The sequence below is a fragment of the Pseudophryne corroboree genome, chromosome 4, assembly GCF_028390025.1.
Source record: "Pseudophryne corroboree isolate aPseCor3 chromosome 4, aPseCor3.hap2, whole genome shotgun sequence".
Taxonomy (NCBI): Eukaryota; Metazoa; Chordata; class Amphibia; order Anura; family Myobatrachidae; genus Pseudophryne; species Pseudophryne corroboree.
The window spans coordinates 21,170,645-21,190,911 of record NC_086447.1 but is presented as its reverse complement, the minus strand read 5'-3'; the positions used below and the strand labels follow the sequence as shown (position 1 = coordinate 21,190,911).

General features: G+C 41.2%; 1 protein-coding gene across 1 annotated transcript in view; it reads left to right on the top strand.

Annotated features, from left to right (window-relative positions):
* Nucleotides 1–410: 410 nt before the first annotated feature.
* The window catches only part of LOC134910758 (vomeronasal type-2 receptor 26-like), a 32,948-nt gene continuing 13,091 nt past the window's right edge, over nucleotides 411–20,267 (top strand). Inside the window, exons 1-5 of the mRNA XM_063919141.1 lie at nucleotides 411–1,010; nucleotides 3,769–3,948; nucleotides 8,664–8,999; nucleotides 9,108–9,188; nucleotides 9,418–9,541. Coding sequence (XP_063775211.1) covers nucleotides 411–1,010; nucleotides 3,769–3,948; nucleotides 8,664–8,999; nucleotides 9,108–9,188; nucleotides 9,418–9,541 — 1,321 coding nt within the window. The remainder of the gene's footprint in view (nucleotides 1,011–3,768; nucleotides 3,949–8,663; nucleotides 9,000–9,107; nucleotides 9,189–9,417; nucleotides 9,542–20,267) is intronic.

The following is a 20,267-nucleotide window of genomic DNA, read 5'->3' as shown; positions in this document are numbered from 1 at the left end:
CTACATGATGATGTTTGACATCCAAGTCCTAAGACGTTTTTAATAAGTTATTCCAATTGGTATAGTATAAATCTAATACAGTTTGCATATTAGATTCCAATATTTTACTAACATGCACAATAATGCCATAAATATTTTCAAAAAATATTTCTCATATATTTTCTTAGCTCTCTTCCTTTAGAAGTTTAATCAGATCCATTAGTAACACATGGATGTTTTATTTTATATTGCAGATCAGCTATGGAGCGATGGATCCTGTGTTTAACAATAAGTTCCTGTTTCCCTACTTTTACCGCACGGTCCCTGTTGAGACTGCTCAATTTTTGGCAGTTGTCCTCTTATTTCAGGAATTTGGCTGGACCTAGGTGGGGATTGTCTCTTCAGATGATGAGAACAGTCAGCGAACCAGCATGGAACTGCAACGTGTGATGTCTCAGAACAGAATCTGCATTGAGTATTCAATCATTATTATTGAGAATTATCCAATAAGCAATTTAGAAACTTTTAATATAATTTCTCATTCATCCTCCAATGTAGTAATACTTTGTTCTAGCTCAGAGAATTATAATTTGCTCTCTTTTCTAGAAGATTTTCCAAACCTAAGGAAAGTATTTATATTATTTGGAACTTTTCAATTTCATAAGGTTAGGACCACGTTTGCTCTTAATGGGTCACTTTTGATCCATTTTCACAAAGGGGAGATTCCTGGTCTGAAGGATTTTTTGCTCAGTGTGAGCCCCGAGAGTTACCCAAAAAACAACATTTTACATTATTTTTGGAAGGACAACTTTGGTTGTTTACCTAATATGCTTGAAAATGTCAAAGAATTCCAAGCACCTCCATGTAACGAGACATATAGTCTGCGAGCTGTCAGTCCCTCTCTGTATGACGTGGACAATTTCCGGTACACCTTCAGTTTTTACTCTGCGGTTTACTCTCTGGCTCATGCACTGCAAGCAATGTATTCCCACGGGAGTGGACAGGGTGTGGAGAAACGGGTGGCATGGCAGGTACAGCAGACAAAATGAAAAGATGTCTCATGTATAATATTCACTTTCCTCTCCCTGCCACCCTCTTCCTCTATCCATGACACTCTTTTCCCCATCAACTTTTCCCCATCGCCTTCTGCCTGTACCCTCATACTCTCCCCTTTATCCTCATCCTCTCCCTGTCAACCTCTCCCAGTCACCCTCTGCCTCTACCCATCACCCTTTTCCTCTCCCCACCATCCTCGCCTGTCACCCTCTGCCTCTCCCTGTGACCCTTTGCCTGCCACCCTCTTTATCTCCCTGTGACCCTCTTCCTCTCAACAACATCCTCTCCCTGTCAGCCTCTCCTTCTGCTTCTCCCTGTCTCCCTCTCCCTTCCCCTGTGACCATCTTCCTCTGTGGGGCACATGAATGTCACCTGTCCAGAGAAGAATAAACTTACATCCTCTCCTTTGGGGGTATCTCCTGATGTCCAGTGTGCTAAAGAACCCCAGAAGCTCCTCAGTGACAATATGCAATCAGTCATTGTCAGTGAGCAGGGTCACTGTGGGTTTCAGAGACATCTGCTCTGCATTGACATCTTAATAAAAAAGCAGCAGTCATGCCATAAATGAATGTTGGCTATATATAAACCCTGCTGCTTTCAATTGGCAACTACTGTATATACTGTACCTGCCTAAACAGCAGCGCCATCTGTTTGCATTGTACATACTGGGGCAGATATATTAAGCCTGGAGAAGTGATAAAGCAATGATAAGTGGAAGGTGATAACCCACCAGCCAATCAGCTCCAATATGTAAATTGACAGTTATGAGCTGATTGGCCAGTGCATTATCACCTTGCACTTATCACCGTTTTATCACTTCTTTATGCTTTTTCCAGGTTTAATACATCTGCCCCATTGTACTTAATTGACAGGTGCTGCTGCTTTATATATTGTCAGTTATATAAATGGTTACTCAAACCACTGAGGTGGCAGGCCACACCCCTCTGCGGACTGGTCACACCCCTAAACATGGGCCCCTACCACTGCATTGCCCCTGTGGGCCCTACATGCCCCAGTCTGACAATGAGTGTATTAATGGCAATTTCATGTTCTAGAGAGCAGCATTACTGTGTGATATGACCATAGGTTGGTGTAATTCAACATGCCACATCTAATTTGGATATATACCCATATGAGATCTAAAATGCTTGGATTATATAGCATCTGAATAGCAGTGGAGAAATGCATCCATATATCAATATTGTGAGAATATCAATTAATAGGTGATTGAGTATCTGTAGACAAAAATGTAAGCTGAAGAGAATTTTTTTTCTACATATACTCAATCACCTATTAATGGATATTCTCACAATATTGATTAATCCAGCCACATATGGATGCATTTCTCCACTGCTATTCAGAAGCTATATAATCCTAGCATTTCACATCTCATATATATATATATATATATATATATATACACACAGATTTGATGGTGCATGTTGAGTTATACTTACTTGCCATATTACGCAACATGTAACCGTTTATATTTATTAAGTGTATTTATTTTAATTACCAGCATGGTGACCTTCAATATACCCTTTAGGAGTAATGTCCAACTACAGGGTTAGTTATTTTTCTGTGAAAATTCCAGGTGAGGGGGAGGATATCAGATTTATATATAGCCCATTAGGATTGCAAATTATAGATAGATAGATAGTGGTAAAATTATGTAGTTTTATATATTACTTGTATACACTTTTCATCAACATGAAGTTGGCATGGGGAATGTCATCATGCAAAAGAAAGATGTTGACAAACAGAATCTTGGCTAATTTGTATTGACACAGGAAGCCAAGGACACACAGGTAGGGATAAATATCATTTACCATATACAGAACTTTGTACAGTTCTTGGGATACAATTTGATATTGAGTCACATTCATGTACTGTTAATGAGACTTTTATTTTTTTCTTTGTTTATAAAAAAATGACTTGCCTAAAACTATTTTTGAATGTAATTCTTATTAATTGTTTTTTGTTTTTTTGTATATCCATTGTATCTTTTTCATACTGAAGTTAATTTAATAAGTTTGGCCTCTGTGATTCTTATTGGATCCATCTTGCATGTGGAGCTGGCATATTTAAACTACAGTTTATTACCTGGGGAGTGATATCTGGAGTTTAATTGTAATTATGTAGGGAAACTCTAAGATGGAGTATTGCTCCTGAAACACTTTCTGTGGTGGCAATAATTGGGAAACTATAAGTGAGTGTCAGAGATACTTGAAGTGTAATCATTTCTGTAGACAGACCAGGTGGTTGTTTTATGATTAACTCTGTGTCAGACACATGTCACGCAGGCTCAAGTGCGTGCTGACAGAGGGACAGACAGCAGATGGAGATTGGAATATCTTGGAACTGGATACATGTCACTTACATCTCCATATAGCAGGTGCAAAATATTGTTTTCCCAACAAGTCGGGTCACACAGTTCCTGACATAGGTGGCCATACTAAGAAAGGAAAACTGAATCTGTCATTGGTGCCATCTAGTTGAACCAATAGTATAATACCAATAGTATGACATCATGTACAGCTGCTCCGATTGGCCATGTCTTCCCTTGTAGGTACAGATGCACACTTGTGCACAAGGAAAAATGGTTTGTAGCAGCACTTACACAAAGTCACAAGCGTGCGACCCCCAATAGACACAGCCGCGTCTGTACCCACCTCTATATCAAGCCCATTATGTGGATATAGTCACTGACAGTTCTCTAACACTGATTTCCAGATTAACAGATACCTGAAGAATATACGGTTTACTACACCGGGAGGAGAGGAGATACGCTTTGATAATGGAGACATTCCAGCCAAGTTTGATTTATTAAATGTCATCTTTCTGCCTGACAAAAGTTTACAAAAGAAGCATGTCAGACATATTTATGGCGATGGACAGGATTATCAACTTCAAGTAAACAGGAGTGCCATTCAGTGGCCTCCAAAATTTCTTCAGGTACCATTAGAGTCAACTTTCTATTTAATGCAAAGATTAATAGTGAATTCAGTGATGTGACGCCAGCTCCAGAATACTCCTCTTATTCCAAGAAAGTTACTGCAGAGTCTAGGGCAGTGTTTTTCAACCGCTGTGCCGCGGCACACTAGTGTGCCGCGAGCGGTTGCCAGGTGTGCCGCCGTCTGCCAGAGATGCCGCTGCCCTCCGCCAGAGATTCCGCTGCCGCCCGCCAGAGAGAGACCTGCGCCGCCGCCAGAGAGAGACCTGCTTCCGCCCGCCAGAGAGAGACCTGCTTCCGCCCGCCAGAGAGACCTGCTTCCACCCGCCAGAGAGACCTGCTTCCGCCCGCCAGAGAGACCTGCTGCCGCCCGCCAGAGAGAGACCTGCTGCCGCCCGCCAGAGATGCCAGCACAGCTGCCGCTGCAATCAGTAGCCGGTTCGGCAGTGCTGTGCACTTCCGCTACCCACCCATGACCTATGGCGAGACATAGGTCACGCACGGCCCACCCACTGCTGCTCCGTGCTGCTGCTGCGCCGTGCTGTCGCTGCCACTGCCTGGTCCATCCACTCAATGCTCCTCACTTCTGCCAGATCAGGTTATTTATATATATTTTTTTCCATTATGTATGTGTGGAATTACTGTGGGGTGGGGGCAGATATTGTATGGAATTACTATTGGGGGGCAGTGTGTGGAATTACTGGGGGGGGGGCAGTGAGTGGAATTTCTATTTGGGGGGCAATGTGACATTACTGTGGGGACAATGTTTATGCAATATGGAGCTGTGCATATACGAAGTGGCAATTTTGTACTGCTGGTGGGGAATTTTAGACGTGGTCCTGATGACTCCTTCTGCATTATACAGTTATAAATAAGGAGTAAATAGTGGCCAGGTTAAGTTGCAGGTGAAATTAGTTGGGGAGGCAGTGTGTGGTTGAATTACTCTGGGGGACAGTGTGTGGCATTATTATAAATTAGTTTTAGTACTGTGGGGGCCAATGTGTTTGCACTTCTGTGGGGCCTGTGTTTTTGTTTAATTGCCATGGGGGCCAATGTGTGTATATGCGGTTTTTATCCCGTGGGGCACTGATGGTGTGCCTTGGCAATTTTAAAGTCTTGTAGGTGTGCCGCGAGTGGAAAAAGGTTGAAAATCACTGGTCTAGGGAAATACTTGGGGGTCTAGTCATTATTCATCAATCTCTACAGCACTAGGTGAAAATGAACATTTTCACCTACTTTTTTGAAAGTTGAGTATCAGGGTAACGATCTGGCAATTTACATGGCAAAATCAACCTGGTTTTACCATGTAAATAATTGCCACTTTAAAAAAACAGGAGAATTTTACCAAAATCTCTCACTTTCTGATTCTCACACCCTATTACATTTCCCCCATGGTGTCTATCTATTGACTGTCTATCTAGACACTGTCTATCTATCATCCGGATACCCTACAGTATAATTGTCTGTGTTATCATTTCTATCAAGGTTGACTTATTTTATTACTATTAGTGCTATACGTATTGTTACTCCTTTGTCATTTCTGCCCCTAAGAGCTCAGTTGGAGAACTTCTAGTTATAAAACTTTCCAGCATATTTTTTACTTGACCCTGAAATGCGGTTGTATCACTACAATTGCTTCTCAGTTGAGTCAGTTGGCCTTTGGGAATATGAATTTTCCAGTTGACCTTTGGGAATATGTATTTTCCAGTTGACCTTTGGGAATATTTATTTTCCAGTTGACCGTTGGGAATATATATTTTCCAAGAACAGTAATGAAAAAGAAATGAAGATCGGCAGGGCATCTGTGCAATAACTTGAAGTTACTATGTTTTGACTCGGGTATGGGTTATTAGGTCGACAGACTTAGGTCGATAGTCATTAGGTCAACCACTATTGGTCAACAGGCATTAGGTCAACATGGTCACTAGCTCGACATGAGTCAAAAAGGTCGACAATAGTTTTTTAATTTTTTTTGTTGTCGTTTTCTTCGTAAAGTGACGGGGAACCCCAATTAGTGCACTGTGTCCCCTCGTATGGCTCGCTTCGCTCGGTTACCATTCCCAATCGTAGTTCACGTGGATCGTAAAGTATGAAAAAGTTGAAAAAATTAAAAACAATGTGAAAAATTCATGTCAACCTTTTTCCATGTCGATCTAGTACATGTCAACCTGATGACCATGTCGACCTAGTGACCATGTCAACCTAATGCATGTCGCCCAATAGTGGTCTACCTAAGTCTTGTTGACCTAAGTCTTGTTGACCTAATGATCGTAAGCCTTTTGACTCTTGCACCTGAGGTCTCATCTAGAATTGCAGTAGAAGTTTATCTATACTATAATAAAGGTGTGATGGTGGTGTCTGGAGATAGATGTTTATTTTTCGAGAAATGTCCTCATGGGACTGTGTATGAACTATGGAGACCCAAAAAAAAAATTCTGAATTTTTGTTGGTCTGTCTGTTCATTCTGGCATCATGCACAAACTACGGGATGGATTTGGATGGTGTTTTCAATATTGTATAGTTTAGTCACCTAGAAAGAAATTGAGGAATGTACAATGTCAATGTGACGTCAGGGAGAGGAGCAATAAAGGAATAACCAGATGCTTGACACTCTGTGTGTGACGTGTGCAGGCTCCTCAAGCCCAAAATGACTATGTGTATATGGGATGTATTTATGTGACCGGTGGAAACAGCACCTCCCCCTACATCCCGCCCCCTGAGAATCCCGACTAGCAGGGACTATTCCTACTCGTTGGTGTCCACTGAGCCCATAGAGTGGAAATAGAACATGCGGTCACCACTGAGCCCGCAAGAGGCTTGTTGCTCTCAGAACACCCTTCCCTTGCTGGCATTCTGAATTTTCTCTGTATATGCACTCCCTGGATTGTCCAGTGGCTGCTCAACGCCAAATCTGGTGTCTCCATAAGCAAGATTCCTGTAGTAAAAAGTGGCCAAAAGGCGCCTCCTGGTGCATTAAATGTGATTTTTACAAGGTGACATATAAAATGTATTCTTCCACACATACCCAAATTAATCCCAGGGTACACCATTTGGGCTAAAAGCGCTTGTATAAATAATACATCCGGGAACTGGTTCTCAGCTTACACCATCCTCTCAGGATTTCATTTTACCATGGATAATATACAGTTGAAAAAGAAAAAAATATATATAGTGCAATATGGTTTTAAAAAATGTATTACACACATACACAAAAAAAAGTTAAGCGTTCAAGAACAAATGTGTCAGTGGTCAGTGCAATAAAAGCTTATCTGAGCTCAAGGAAAGACACCAGCTTTTTGTCCTTATTCTCTTTACCAGGATGAACCCATGTATATAAATATAATTTTTTGGGACACATATACTTTTAGGGACTGTTAATGAACTATGGAAACAAAAACAATTTTTGATCAGTATTTCACAGGCTCCTCAAGTCCAAAATTACTATGTCTATATATATATATATATATATATATATATATAAATATTCGGTTCGATCCGGCACTCAGTATTGCCAAGGTCTCATAGGTACTTGCTCTGGTGCCCTCCCCGGCCCAGAAACCCTTTAATAGCATGCAAGTAAACGGGCGGCACTCTCCAGACTTTCAAGTTTCAATAGCGTCCTTTAATCTTACGTTACGTTTCGGGCTCCCGCCCATCGTCAGGGACAATCATACACAATCCCTGACGACGGGCGGGAGCCCGAAACGTAACGTAGGATTAAAGGACGCTATTGAAACTTGAAAGTCTGGAGAGTGCCGCCCGTTTACTTGCATGCTATATATATATATATATATATAATACAGAGTACATCCACCGGGGTGGAAGACAGATAGCACTCTCCAGTCTTGCTTAATAAATGCCAAAAAGATTTTTTTATTCAAAAATTATAATAATGGTTCCTCAAATGTCCATAACAAACAGGAATTGAAAGGGCTCACCAACGTTTCGGTCCCTTGCTGGGACCTTTTTCAAGGTAGTTGCAAATCAGTAAATAATCCAGCATAGTTACAGCGTCATCAGAGTATTGAACATGGAACCATGTTTTATATATATATATATATATACACACACACATATATTCCCCCCCAAAAAAACACAAGTTATATATGTATGCACATACATATATTAGTGTGCAAAAGTTTTAGGCAGTTGTAGAAAAAAATGCTGCAAAATAAGATTGCATCCAAAATTAAAAGTGTAAATAGTTTATTTTTATCAATTAACAAAATACAAAGTGAATGAACAGAGGAGAAATCTAAATCACATCAATATTTGGTGCGACTACCCTTTGCCTTCAAAACATCATCAATTCTTCTAGGTACACTTGCACACAGATTTTGTAGGAAACGCAACCGGGAGGTTGTTCCAAACATCCTGCTGACCTTCCACAGATATTCTGTGGATGTAGGCTTGCTCAAATCCTGCTGTCTCTTTATGTAATCCCAGATTGAATCAATGATGTTGAGATCAGGGCCATGCGTGGGCCATATCATCACTTTCAGTCAATCAGATGCCTCCCTGATGGTATTGAATGATGGATAAGTACCTGCCTGTATTTCTCAGCATCGAATCACAAAGAAATGGGCAACATTGAGGACTGTAGACCAGTGTTTGGCCAAAGAAACTTAGTGCATCAGATGAAAGACACATCATGCTTACTTTCCTTTGAAATCAGATGAAGTCCAGCAGTGCCATCAGCTCAGAACTGGCAGAAACAAGTGGAACCCAAGTACTCCCATCTACTGTTCAGGGAAGTCTGGCCAGAAGTGCTCTTCATGGAAGAACTGCAGACAAAAGATATACCTTCAGTGTGGAATCAAGACCAAGCACCTCAACAATGCAGGAAAACATAGGAACGGGTGCAGAAAAACATGACTGTAACAGAAGGCAGTTTGTGCACCAAAAGGCTTTACAGAGGTGCAATAATGAGTGTCTGCTGGCAACAGTAAAGCATGGTGGAGGTTTCTTGCAAGTTTGGGGATGCATTTCAACATATGAAGTTATGGATTTGGTCAGGATTAATGGTGTCCTCAATGCTGAAAAATACAGTTAGATACTTATTCATCATGCAATACCATCAGGGAGGTGTCTTATTAGCTCCAAATTTATTTTGCAATAGGATAATGACCTCAAACATACAGCCAATGTCATTAAGAACTATCTACAGCATAAAGTAGAAAAAGGAGTCCTGGAAGTGGAGGTATGGACCCCACAGAGCCCTGATCTTAACATCATTGAGTATGTCTGGGATTTCATAAAGAGACAGAAGGATTTGAGCTTGCCTACATCCACAGAAGGTCTGTGTTAAGTTCTCCAAGATGCTTGGAACAACCTCCCTGCAGCATTTTTCCACCACTGCCTAAAACTTTTGCACTGTACTGTATATATATATATATATATATATATAATATTGAATTCTATTGTCACAGACTCCCCGCTCTGTGTGCACTGAGAGCTGCTTCCCTGGATATCAAAAAAGTCAGGACAGACCTCGACAATCTTGCTGCCACTACTGTGTCCGTTGTCCGGAGGGCGAGATCTCCAACACGACTGGTTAGTAACCTTTGGGTTATATACTATCTTGGTTTCCTTAGTCCATAATTACACCAATGTCTCTCCTGTGAACAAATTCAAATGGAAGTATTTCCCAGTCTTGCACATTTCCTGTATACCTAATAGCTCTAGAAACTCCTATACACTCCAGATGTCCAATTTATTCCAGATTTTGTGAAGAAAAACAGCTCAGTATTGGTACTATGTTTATTAGAAAGCAGTATCATCATGTTTTACATTTTCCCTCCTGTGGTCAGTATAAGTATAGCATACCTAGATTCTCTGGTGGGCAATATATAGTATATCTCCATTATCTGGCGACCAGTGTATAGCAAATATCCATTCTCTGGTGACCAGTGTATAGCATATTTCCAATCTCTGGTGACCAGTGTATAGCATATCTCCATTCTCTGGTGGCCAGTGTATAGTATATCTCCATTCTCTGGTGACCAGTGTATAGCATATCTCCATTCTCTGGTGGCCAGTGTATAGCATATCTCCATTCTCAAGTGACCAGTGTATAGCATATCTCCAAACTCTGGTGACCAGTGTATAGTATATGTCCATTCTCTGGTCGCCAGTGTATAGTATATCTCCATTCTTTGGTGGCCAGTGTATAGCATATCTCCATTCTCTGGTGAACAGTGTATAGTATATCTACATTATCTAATGGCCAGTGTATAGCATACCTCCATTCTCTGGTGACCAGTGTATAGCATATCTTCATTCTCTGGTGGCCAGTGTCGAAGTCAAAAATATTACACAGAGAGAACATACAGACTCCACACATTATGAGTCGCTATACTTGCGAATACGCACAGCGCGCACCGCAATATATGGTAACATACACATTTACACAGACATGCATCAAAGATATATTTAACACATATTTCATACAGCACATAATTTGAACATATCAAGTGCCAGACATCATAAAGTTTTAAATTATATAATGGAGTAACGTCATGTATGTGTATTATTGGAACGGAGCAAGATGGACTTGTTGTGCTTGGTGTCAAAGTAACCAGATTAATGTGTGTATCAATTTGATGCCTGTTATTAAGTTGTAGCTCATTGCAACAAGTAGATATGATTAAATGTAGGAATATGAAGCCACTTTTACTAGAACAAAATATATGTTCAAAAGAGCATGTGATGGACAGGAAACCAGTGACTAGCAACCTTGAACTAAAGCCCTCACACTGACCAATGACTCATCATGAATGAGAAAGTTCCCTCCCCTAGACCAATAGCAAGAAATCTGTATACCCCAACAGTCTCAGAGATATAGCTGAAGAGATATAGAAGAGTTTCCTGTTTTGTCCCAGATGATGATGGAGATGCTGTCTGTCCAGTGGCTGCATGATTTTACTGAGAGACAGAGAGAATGATATGGAACGTAGTGAGCATTTGAGCAAAATATGGTGATGTATTACTGGCCGTGTCTGTAATGAAAAAGTTTGTATGGATTCCTGCTTACTGTATAAATTGTAACCATGTAACTATATATATACTGTACATTGTGATATATTGAATACATATCCATTTAATAACAAATATATACATCAATGAGCTTTGGAACTCAGATAATGTGTGGGTGTATTGTTTTCTCTTATGGGATGCAGTGTTTTGCGATGCATAGCGCACATTCATAGCACATGGTAATAAGATGCGCAGGCGTCCACAGTATATAATAGAGCTTGCATTTTAAATATTTGTTAGAAAGCAAAATTACTTTTACAGATAGGGTTGCGTCCGCGATATCACGTTCTTAATGATGCACTGTACATTACAAGCACGGCTGTGGTCGACCAGCTAATGGGGGACGAATCGTGATGCTGATGAATCACATCCATGTGTTTTATTGTGTTATTAGTAAGGCGCTGATATGAAATTCAAGGGACAATGTGTTTCTCATAATATTTAAGATGCTACAGCGTATTTTTATTGTTGCAAAACAAAGTTAAAATAAGTCATATTGTGTTTGATTCAGATTGGATTGTTTATCTGTTAAGTAGATTTAAAGTACATTTAAAAGTTGCTGCATAGCCATAATATAGCTGTGTTAGCATGCTGAGAAAATATGTATACTTTTTAAACTCAGGCCTAAAGTAACTTTTGGTGCCTGTATAGAGTGTGATTTCTTTGTGACAAGGGAGCCGCATGGTCTGTCCTCCATTTTGGCCTAGCCACATGGCCTGTCTACCATCTTGTGTAAGCCTCATGGATGTGGAAGGGGGAGGAGCAGTGGCCATTTTAGGAAGGTCACTTTCTAAATAGCTGGCTTTCATTCTGGTTAGAACAATCAGTTTCCTTTTGTCACAAAGTTTCCATATATCTACAAATCCAGCACCATTTATAAGTTACCAATGAATTTATTTAACCCATGCCATAGTCAATTACAAATAGTTTCAATTGGGCCTAGTGAGAGTATATGGTGAGATAAGTGAATGTTTTTTTTTTCTTGTCTGTGTGTAATTATCTTACATCAAGTAGGGGGTTGCATACAGATAGGAAAAAGGAAAGAGAGGTTTTATTTCCTTTCTTTTCCTCCAAGATTTGTGGAGTCTGTTTACTAGGGTAGGATGGCAATTGAAATGCAAATTAACTTGGGTAACCACTTTTTTTTAGTACAGGCAAGGCAAATATATTTGATATGCAAATTAGAGGCAGTGAAGAGGTGAGGTGTCTCATAGGAGTGCAGTAAATGGTATATACACTGCTCAAAAAAAATAAAGGGAACACTAAAATAACACATCCTAGATCTGAATGAATTAAATATTCTTATTAAATACTTTGTTCTTTACATAGTTGAATGTGCTGACAACAAAATCACACAAAAATTATCAATGGAAATCAAATTTATTAACCCATGGAGGTCTGGATTTGGAGTCACACTCAAAATTAAAGTGGAAAAACACACTACAGGCTGATCCAACTTTGATGTAATGTCCTTAAAACAAGTCAAAATGAGGTTCAGTAGTGTGCGTGGCCTCCACGTGCCTGTATGACCTCACTACAATGCCTGGGCATGCTCCTGATGAGGTGGCGGATGGTCTCCTGAGGGATCTCCTCCCAGACCTGGAGTAAAGCATCCGCCAACTCCTGGACAGTCTGTGGTGCAACGTGGCGTTGGTGGATGGAGCAAGACATGATGTCCCAGATGTGCTCAATTGGATTCAGGTCTGGGGAACGGGCGGGCCAGTCCATAGCATCAATGCCTTCATCTTGCAGGAACTGCTGACACACTCCAGCCACATGAGGTCTAGCAGTGTCTTGCATTAGGAGGAACCCAGGGCCAACCGCACCAGCATATGGTCTCACAAGGGGTCTGAGGATCTCATCTCGGTACCTAATGGCAGTCAGGCTACCTCTGGCGAGCACATGGAGGGCTGTGCAGCTCCCCAAAGAAAGGCCACCCCACACCATTACTGACCCACTGCCAAACCGGTCATGCTGGAGGATGTTGCAGGCAGCAGAACGTTCTCCTTGGCATCTCCAGACTCTGTCACATTTGTCACATGCTCAGTGAGAACCTGCTTTCATCTGTGAAGAGCACAGGGTGCCAGTGGCGAATTTGCCAATCTTGGTGTTCTCTGGCATATGCCAAACGTCCTGCACGGTGTTGGGCTGTAAGCACAACCCCCACCTGTGGACGTTGGGCCCTCATACCACCCTTATGGAGTGTGTTTCTGATCGTTTGAGTAGACACATGCACATTTGTGGCTTGCTGGAGGTCATTTTGCAGGGCTCTGGCAGTGCTCCTCCTGTTCATCCTTGCACAAAGGAGGAGGTAGCGGTCCTGCTGCTGGGTTGTTGCCCTCCTACGGCCTCCTCCATGTCTCCTGATGTACTGGCCTGTCTCCTGGTAGCGCCTCCATGCTCTGGACACTACGCTGACAGACACAGCAAACCTTCTTACCACATCTCGCATTGATGTGCCATCCTTGATGAGCTGCACTACCTGAGCCACTTGTGTGGGTTGTAGGGAGGTCATACAGGCACGTGGAGGCCACACACACTACTGAGCCTCAGTTTGACTTGTTTTAAGGACATTACATCAAAGTTGGATCAGCCTGTAGTGTGTTTTTCCACTTTAATTTTGAGTGTGACTCCAAATCCAGACCTCCATGGGTTAATAAATTTGATTTCCATTGATAATTTTTGTGTGATTTTGTTGTCAGCACATTCAACTATGTAAAGAACAAGGGGGGTCATTCTGAGTTGTTCGCTCGCAAGCGGATTTTAGCAGATTTGCTCATGCTAAGCCGCCGCCTACTGGGAGTGAATCTTAGCATCTTAAAATTGCGAACGATGTATTCGCAATATTGTGATTACACACCTCGTAGCAGTTTCTGAGTAGCTCCAGACTTACTCGGCTTCTGCGATCAGTTCAGTGCTTGTCGTTCCTGGTTTGACGTCACAAACACACCCAGCGTTCGCCCAGACACTCCCCCGTTTCTCCGGCTACTCCTGCGTTTTTTCCAGAAACGGTAGCGATTTTTCCAACACGCCCATAAAACGGCCTATTTCCGCCCAGTAACACCCATTTCCTGTCAATCACATTACGATCGCCAGAACGATGAAAATGCCGTGAGTAAAATTCCTAAGTGCATAGCAAATTTACTTGGCGCAGTCGCAGTGCGGACATTGCGCATGCGCATTAAGCGGAAAATCGCTGCGATGCGAAGATTTTTACCAAGCGAACAACTCGGAATGACCCCCAAAGTATTTAATAAGAATATTTCATTCATTCAGATCTAGGATGTGTTATTTTAGTGTTCCCTTTATTTTTTGAGCAGTGTATATAATATTATAATTATGTGTATATTTATATCAGTGTATGTTCTGCAAGATAGTTATCCAATCTGAATCATAGCATTTAAATTATAGATTATTGCAGTCATTATAGATCTGTGTGAAATCGGATACATTTGTTTGCTATATAGAATATATTTGAAATAGTGTATTAAGGGTGTAATCGTAAAACACAAAACGCAGTTCTGGCCTAGTTGCTTAGGTTTATATGGAAACAACTGTGTGTTATGTTTGTGAGCGATAGTAGTTTTATTGCTCACATTTATAGAGATTGTGTGGTTTATTGAGTAGCGAATGCATGTTTGTACACATGGTATGGACAAAGTACAGGAGCTTGCATGTGGCGCAGGGTCGCAGACGTGACGTAAAGGCAAGCACGGTCGCGTGGTTACGCAAGGTTGCGCAGTATTGCGGGTGCAAGGTATAAATCACACAAGAGTTGTACAATTAAAGGCGGGATAGTATACATTTAATACAATAGCACATAACTATCCGATTTCAAAAGCAGATTAGTGTAAGACTTTGTTTAGACGGTACTGCCTCTGGGTTAAAACCATCAATCAAAGGGAGTGAAATTTTCTGTACAGAAAAGAAAAACAAGGTGTATCTAAGTGAGTGAAAGTAAGACTGAGTGGAGCTGAGCCCCGGAAATTCGGGTCCCATGGGAAAACTGGGCTAGTAGAGGCCCGGTGGCGTAAGGACCGCCACCTTACGTGAACATATTGTGGAAATACGCAAAGCGTGAGGAGATTTGCAGAGGAGTGTAATAGGGAATTGTGAATTGTGAAAAATAAGAATTGTGAAATTGAAGTAAAAGTGAATCCCAAACAGATAAACGTTTTGTGTCACGCTCCGGCTGAGGAGCGCAGCTTGTGAATTCGACTCCCGCGATTGTATGGCATATAGATAACAAGTATCTATAGGCTGTGCGATTGAACCGCACGTCCGTGTGTTCTACACAGCACAACGTGATACTATTGTGTCATATGCACTGTGGAAAAGCATACGCAGATGTGATTGTGTAAACAAGGGGTTTTTCTTTGATAACGTCAGGAAATCTCCCTGGTGGAATTCCACTGGAATGGGTGAACAACAGTTATCTAATTTCTCTGTTTTTCACCCTACAAAAATTCCAGTGGAAAGATATCGAAAAGGAATTTTTTCGCTGCCTCTCTCAGGAAAAGATTCCAACAGAACCTCCACCGAAAGAAATTACGGTGCTGCTGGTCTGATAGGGCCCTAGGTTGGGTACATTGCCTTCCACTATCAACAGGGTATCGTAGTACTTGCCAACGTGGTCGAGAGCGGGTGAAGAGTGCTCAGTGAACTTTCACCGTCTGCTTGCATTGAGTATTTTGGTGTTTGTGGGAAAATGCCCACAAATATGGGAGCCAGTTGCTCAAGTGAGAGACGTTTCTTTATGCAGGGTTCAGGCTGGAGAATTGCGGCCGAGAGGGTCAGCAAGGTTTATTATGTGTGGGAAATATGGTCCACACATGGAGGCTCATTGCAATGAATGGGTGCGTATGACTGCTGAAGATAGGGCATCATTCCCTGGGGTTGGTGAGTTTGGTCTTAAGGTATTGCAGGTAGTGTGTCTAACCAAAGTCATATAAGACAAGAACGGAAATATAAGAACTATTTGAACTAGTAGCAACAATAAACAAGTAGAAAAAAAAAAAGAGAAAGCAAGTACACCGCTATATGTAGATGTGGAAGCAGTTACGGCCAGCATACAAACTATAGAAAATAATAAAAATACGAAAAATATGAATGTAACCTATATATGTACTAATGAATGTCGAAGTTTTATCTAGGAGGAGAAAGCGACCTGATTGGTTTCAGCCATTTCTTATGCACTCAGAGGAGTATCCAACCAGTAAAAGAAGAGCAGTAGCCTTCGGGGGAAGTGGCTGAGACCAGTGGAACTGGTAAGTATGGTGTCATTCGTGTACATATATAGTAAAACCCAAATATAAAATAAAAATCAAGAAAGTAACGTCAGAAATGGAGAAAAACCTGTCCGCACATTAGTATTTGCCAGTAGGAAAGCGGAAAGAGATAGGATAACCCCCGGGTATTTCTTTTAGTTACCATCTAAGAAGTATTCATTCCTAATAATGCCCCTAGTAAAGATGAGCTCGGAAATGTTTGTTGGACCATGTACAGACCCTTAATACGGGATGAGAAGGATTGATTGAATGAATACTTTGCATGACCTAGAAGCTTGTAAAAAAAAAAATTTGTCTTTTGCAGTAAAAGAAAATTCTCCGTCTGGATAAGATCACTTGAAAACACTAATTCTGCAAATGGGAGGAATGAAAGAAGTGCAACATTACCCTTTGACAAAAACCTGCTGAAGTTACGATTGGGCCCCTATGATGCTAAACCCTTTCCTTTCCTTCTTTTTCATAACAGCATTGGCCCCTGACTAACTTAATCGACAGAGATTTTGTTAAATGTGAAATACATATATTGTACTCCCGCTCAGGAAGTACAAGGTATGTTAGACAACCCTCAAAGACTAATGTTGCATTACACTGTTCTAGATTCATGTCCATCACAGGTAGAGGAAATTATCTCACAGATACCAGGTTACCTAGGAACTTAGGATGAGCAGGACACTGGATTGATGGCTGAGGTAGTCCCAGTAGTGACACAGCATGCACAAGCTTTAAAGGGGGGTAGACAAAGTAGGTAATCAATTCCCCGTAGTGCCCAATCCAGTTTTCATTTTAATAAAATCCTCTCCACCTCTACAAACTTATCTGTCACCAACCTCTATTCTGTTTCTCCACAGTTTCCTCTTCATCTTTGGCGTTCACACAGGGTGGTGCAATACATGGACCCAATTACAGTTCAAACACTACATGCCTAATTGGTCCTTCAGAGTTCTGCCCGAACCCAGTATATCTCACCAGCACGATAACACCAGTATTACTGCAGTGTGCCTTGTCATGCACAAAGGGTGGAGGAAGGATGAGAATACCGGTGAAGGGAATTTTTTTTTATAGACACTGATATGCCCATTGGTGAACGCAGACCTGATATTTTCTTCTTCTTTCTCTCCTCTAGAGATGTTTTTTTTTTCTTTTCTTTTTTTTGAGTTATGCTCATGGTACTCTACATTGCAAACACACAACAGTTAAATTAAGATACAAATGTGTGTTCCCTACAGGAAAAGGAGGTTTGGAAGTCAAAGGGGTATGGCTAGGAGTCCCCAGGACTCTGGAGAGATGGACAAGGTAAGCCAGTGGACCCCAGGACGTATCTCCCCAGCCTAGCTGAGGCGGCATATGGTCTAACTCACCTAGGGTAAGGAAGGTATGTGCAAATTGGTAAGAGCTTACTGGCGTGTACCAGGGTTCTCTTCTCAGGCAAGCAGGAAAGCAATGACCTGTCTTACTTGCATGAGGAAGAACATTTGGTAAGGTAGTACTAACAGAGCCATCCCATATCCCTCCTGCAGACGGACCTTTTCAGGTAATACAAATCGACTTCGTACAGTTAACACCCTTTAGAAGTTATTGTTATGTATTGGTGTGCACTGATGTTCTCTCAAACTGGGTAGAGGCATTTCCTGCCTCCACAAGTACTGCTGTGCTTACCGCAAAGAAAATCGTGCAGAAATTTATGTGTAGATATGGTACACCTAGGAGTAGAAGCAAAGCTTGAAATTGGACTATTGTGGTCAAAGACACTGCCACTAGTATTATGTAGCATCGGAACCACTCCTAGATCTTCACTAAACGAATCACCCTCTTCGAAAAAAAATTTTTTTAAGACAACCTCATGTCATGATTGATCCGCAATGATCAGAAATACACCAATGAGGTGACAGTACAGTACCTTATCGAGATGAGCCATCATTTGAGAACTTGACAAAAGAACTTGAAACTGTAGATTGCTGGTATGCCAAATACTAACTGTCTTGATTGTGAACCAAGAGACTGTGTGATTGTTCTTACGCTCAGGTTGCCTAATAGACAGGTGGGAAGGACCATACCAAGTTTTGTTGACAGCACTATCCCAGTGAAAGTAGCCGAGAGAGAGACTTGGGTCCACGATTCCCATTGCAGGAAAGTCGGTAGTCCGGAAGGAACTCGTAAATGGAGTGAGATCGCAAAAGTATCACCAGAGAGTCTGTTCCGTGAAGACTGAGAGGCGGCACTGTTGAACATTACCTGAGCGTGCTAAAGGATTACAGAAAGACCAGTCGTTGTAATTGATTTGCTATGGACAAGATTTGTTTTGTTCTATTTTTCTTTCTCTTTTTCCCGCTGACAAAAATTTTTTCCAGGACATTTTATTTTTGCGAGGTTTTTCATGAGGAGTCGAGTGTGGGACTGGAACAGGTTCTGGAGGAAGGAGTGATTTCCTTATAGGATCCCAGGATTAGTCGATCAGTTTGTTAAAAGCCAGAGAAAAATCAAAGGTCTAGTAGTTATGGAGTTCAGAGGTAACGTGATAGGCTATTGTCTGAGGAATACTGTATTTTGTAGTTATTGTGACCCAATAATTGAAGATGAGTGCATCCAGAGATGTCAGTCTAGCAATAAGGCAGCATTTGACAGACATCCCTTGAGTGATTACCACTCACTAGTGGGTAAGGTCTTAAACCAAACGGAATGTTGGATGTGCTCACAGGTACCTCTAAGATGAAAAGATGCAGTATTAGTGCCATATTTTTTTTTAGAGTTAGCTGAGGTACTTGAATTACACGGAAAGGGGAGGGGACTGGTGGACAAAGAGTATAATATTACTAGACCCCCTAGCCTTAAGATCCACCAGTACCATAGATAAATCCTTGGTATGTTTAAATCTCACCAATTTCAGGAAATTGGGAGGTAATCAGGAGCAATCAGACAATGGCAATTCACACATAGCAGATAAAGAGCTCATTAATATGTGTGGAAGAAAGGTTTATGAGTGGCTCTCCCCGAACTCCGAAGGTTTATGTTATTTAGGAAGGACACTACTTATAACCCTTGTTCAATGATGAAACAGACCTAGCATATGTTCCAGAAATGGAAACAATGTTCAGAAAATGATAGGAATATGTAAATCATGAACATTTTATATGTCTCTTTCACGATTTGTTTGTGTTTTCTCCCTCTACCCAGCAGAACCTCAATCGAATCTGAACATCAGTGTACAAAGACGTAGGTACATGTATGTGTGAATTGTTCGTTCAAATCAGACATTATAGGCCAAAGCACTGTCCCAGCGTACTCTATAGGTTGAATGTTGTCCCACACCCAACAAGTGGTCCCGTGCATATAGAGGATGTCTCGTCCTCCTCCCTGTCTTCCCCAAATATAGCCAGATGTCTGATTTGCGAAATGAATACATACGTGTGTCTAGGTCACCGATTGTTGTCTGAAATATTTTTTCTTATGTTAATAATTTATGGCAGTTATTGTTTACTGCCAAAGGGTGGACTGTCGAAGTCAAAAATATTACATAGAGAGAACATAGAGACTCCACACATTATAAGTCGCTATACTTGCGAATACGCCCAGCGTGCACCGTAACATATGCAGTTACACAGACATGCCACAAAGATATATTCAACACATATTTCATACAGCAATTTGAACATATCAAGCACCAGACATCATAAAGTTTTAAATTATATAATGGAGTAATGTCATGTATGTGTATCATTGGAATGGAGCAAGATGGACATGTCGTGCTTGGTGTCAAAGTAACCAGATTAATGTGTGTATCAATTTGATGCCTGTTATTAAGTTGTAGCTCATTGCAACAAGTAGATATGATTAAATGTAGGAATATGAAGCCACTTTTACTAGAACAATAGATATGTTCAAAAGAGCACGTGATGGACAGGAAACCAGTGACTAGCAACCTTGAACTAAAGCCCTCACACTGACCAATGACTCATCAT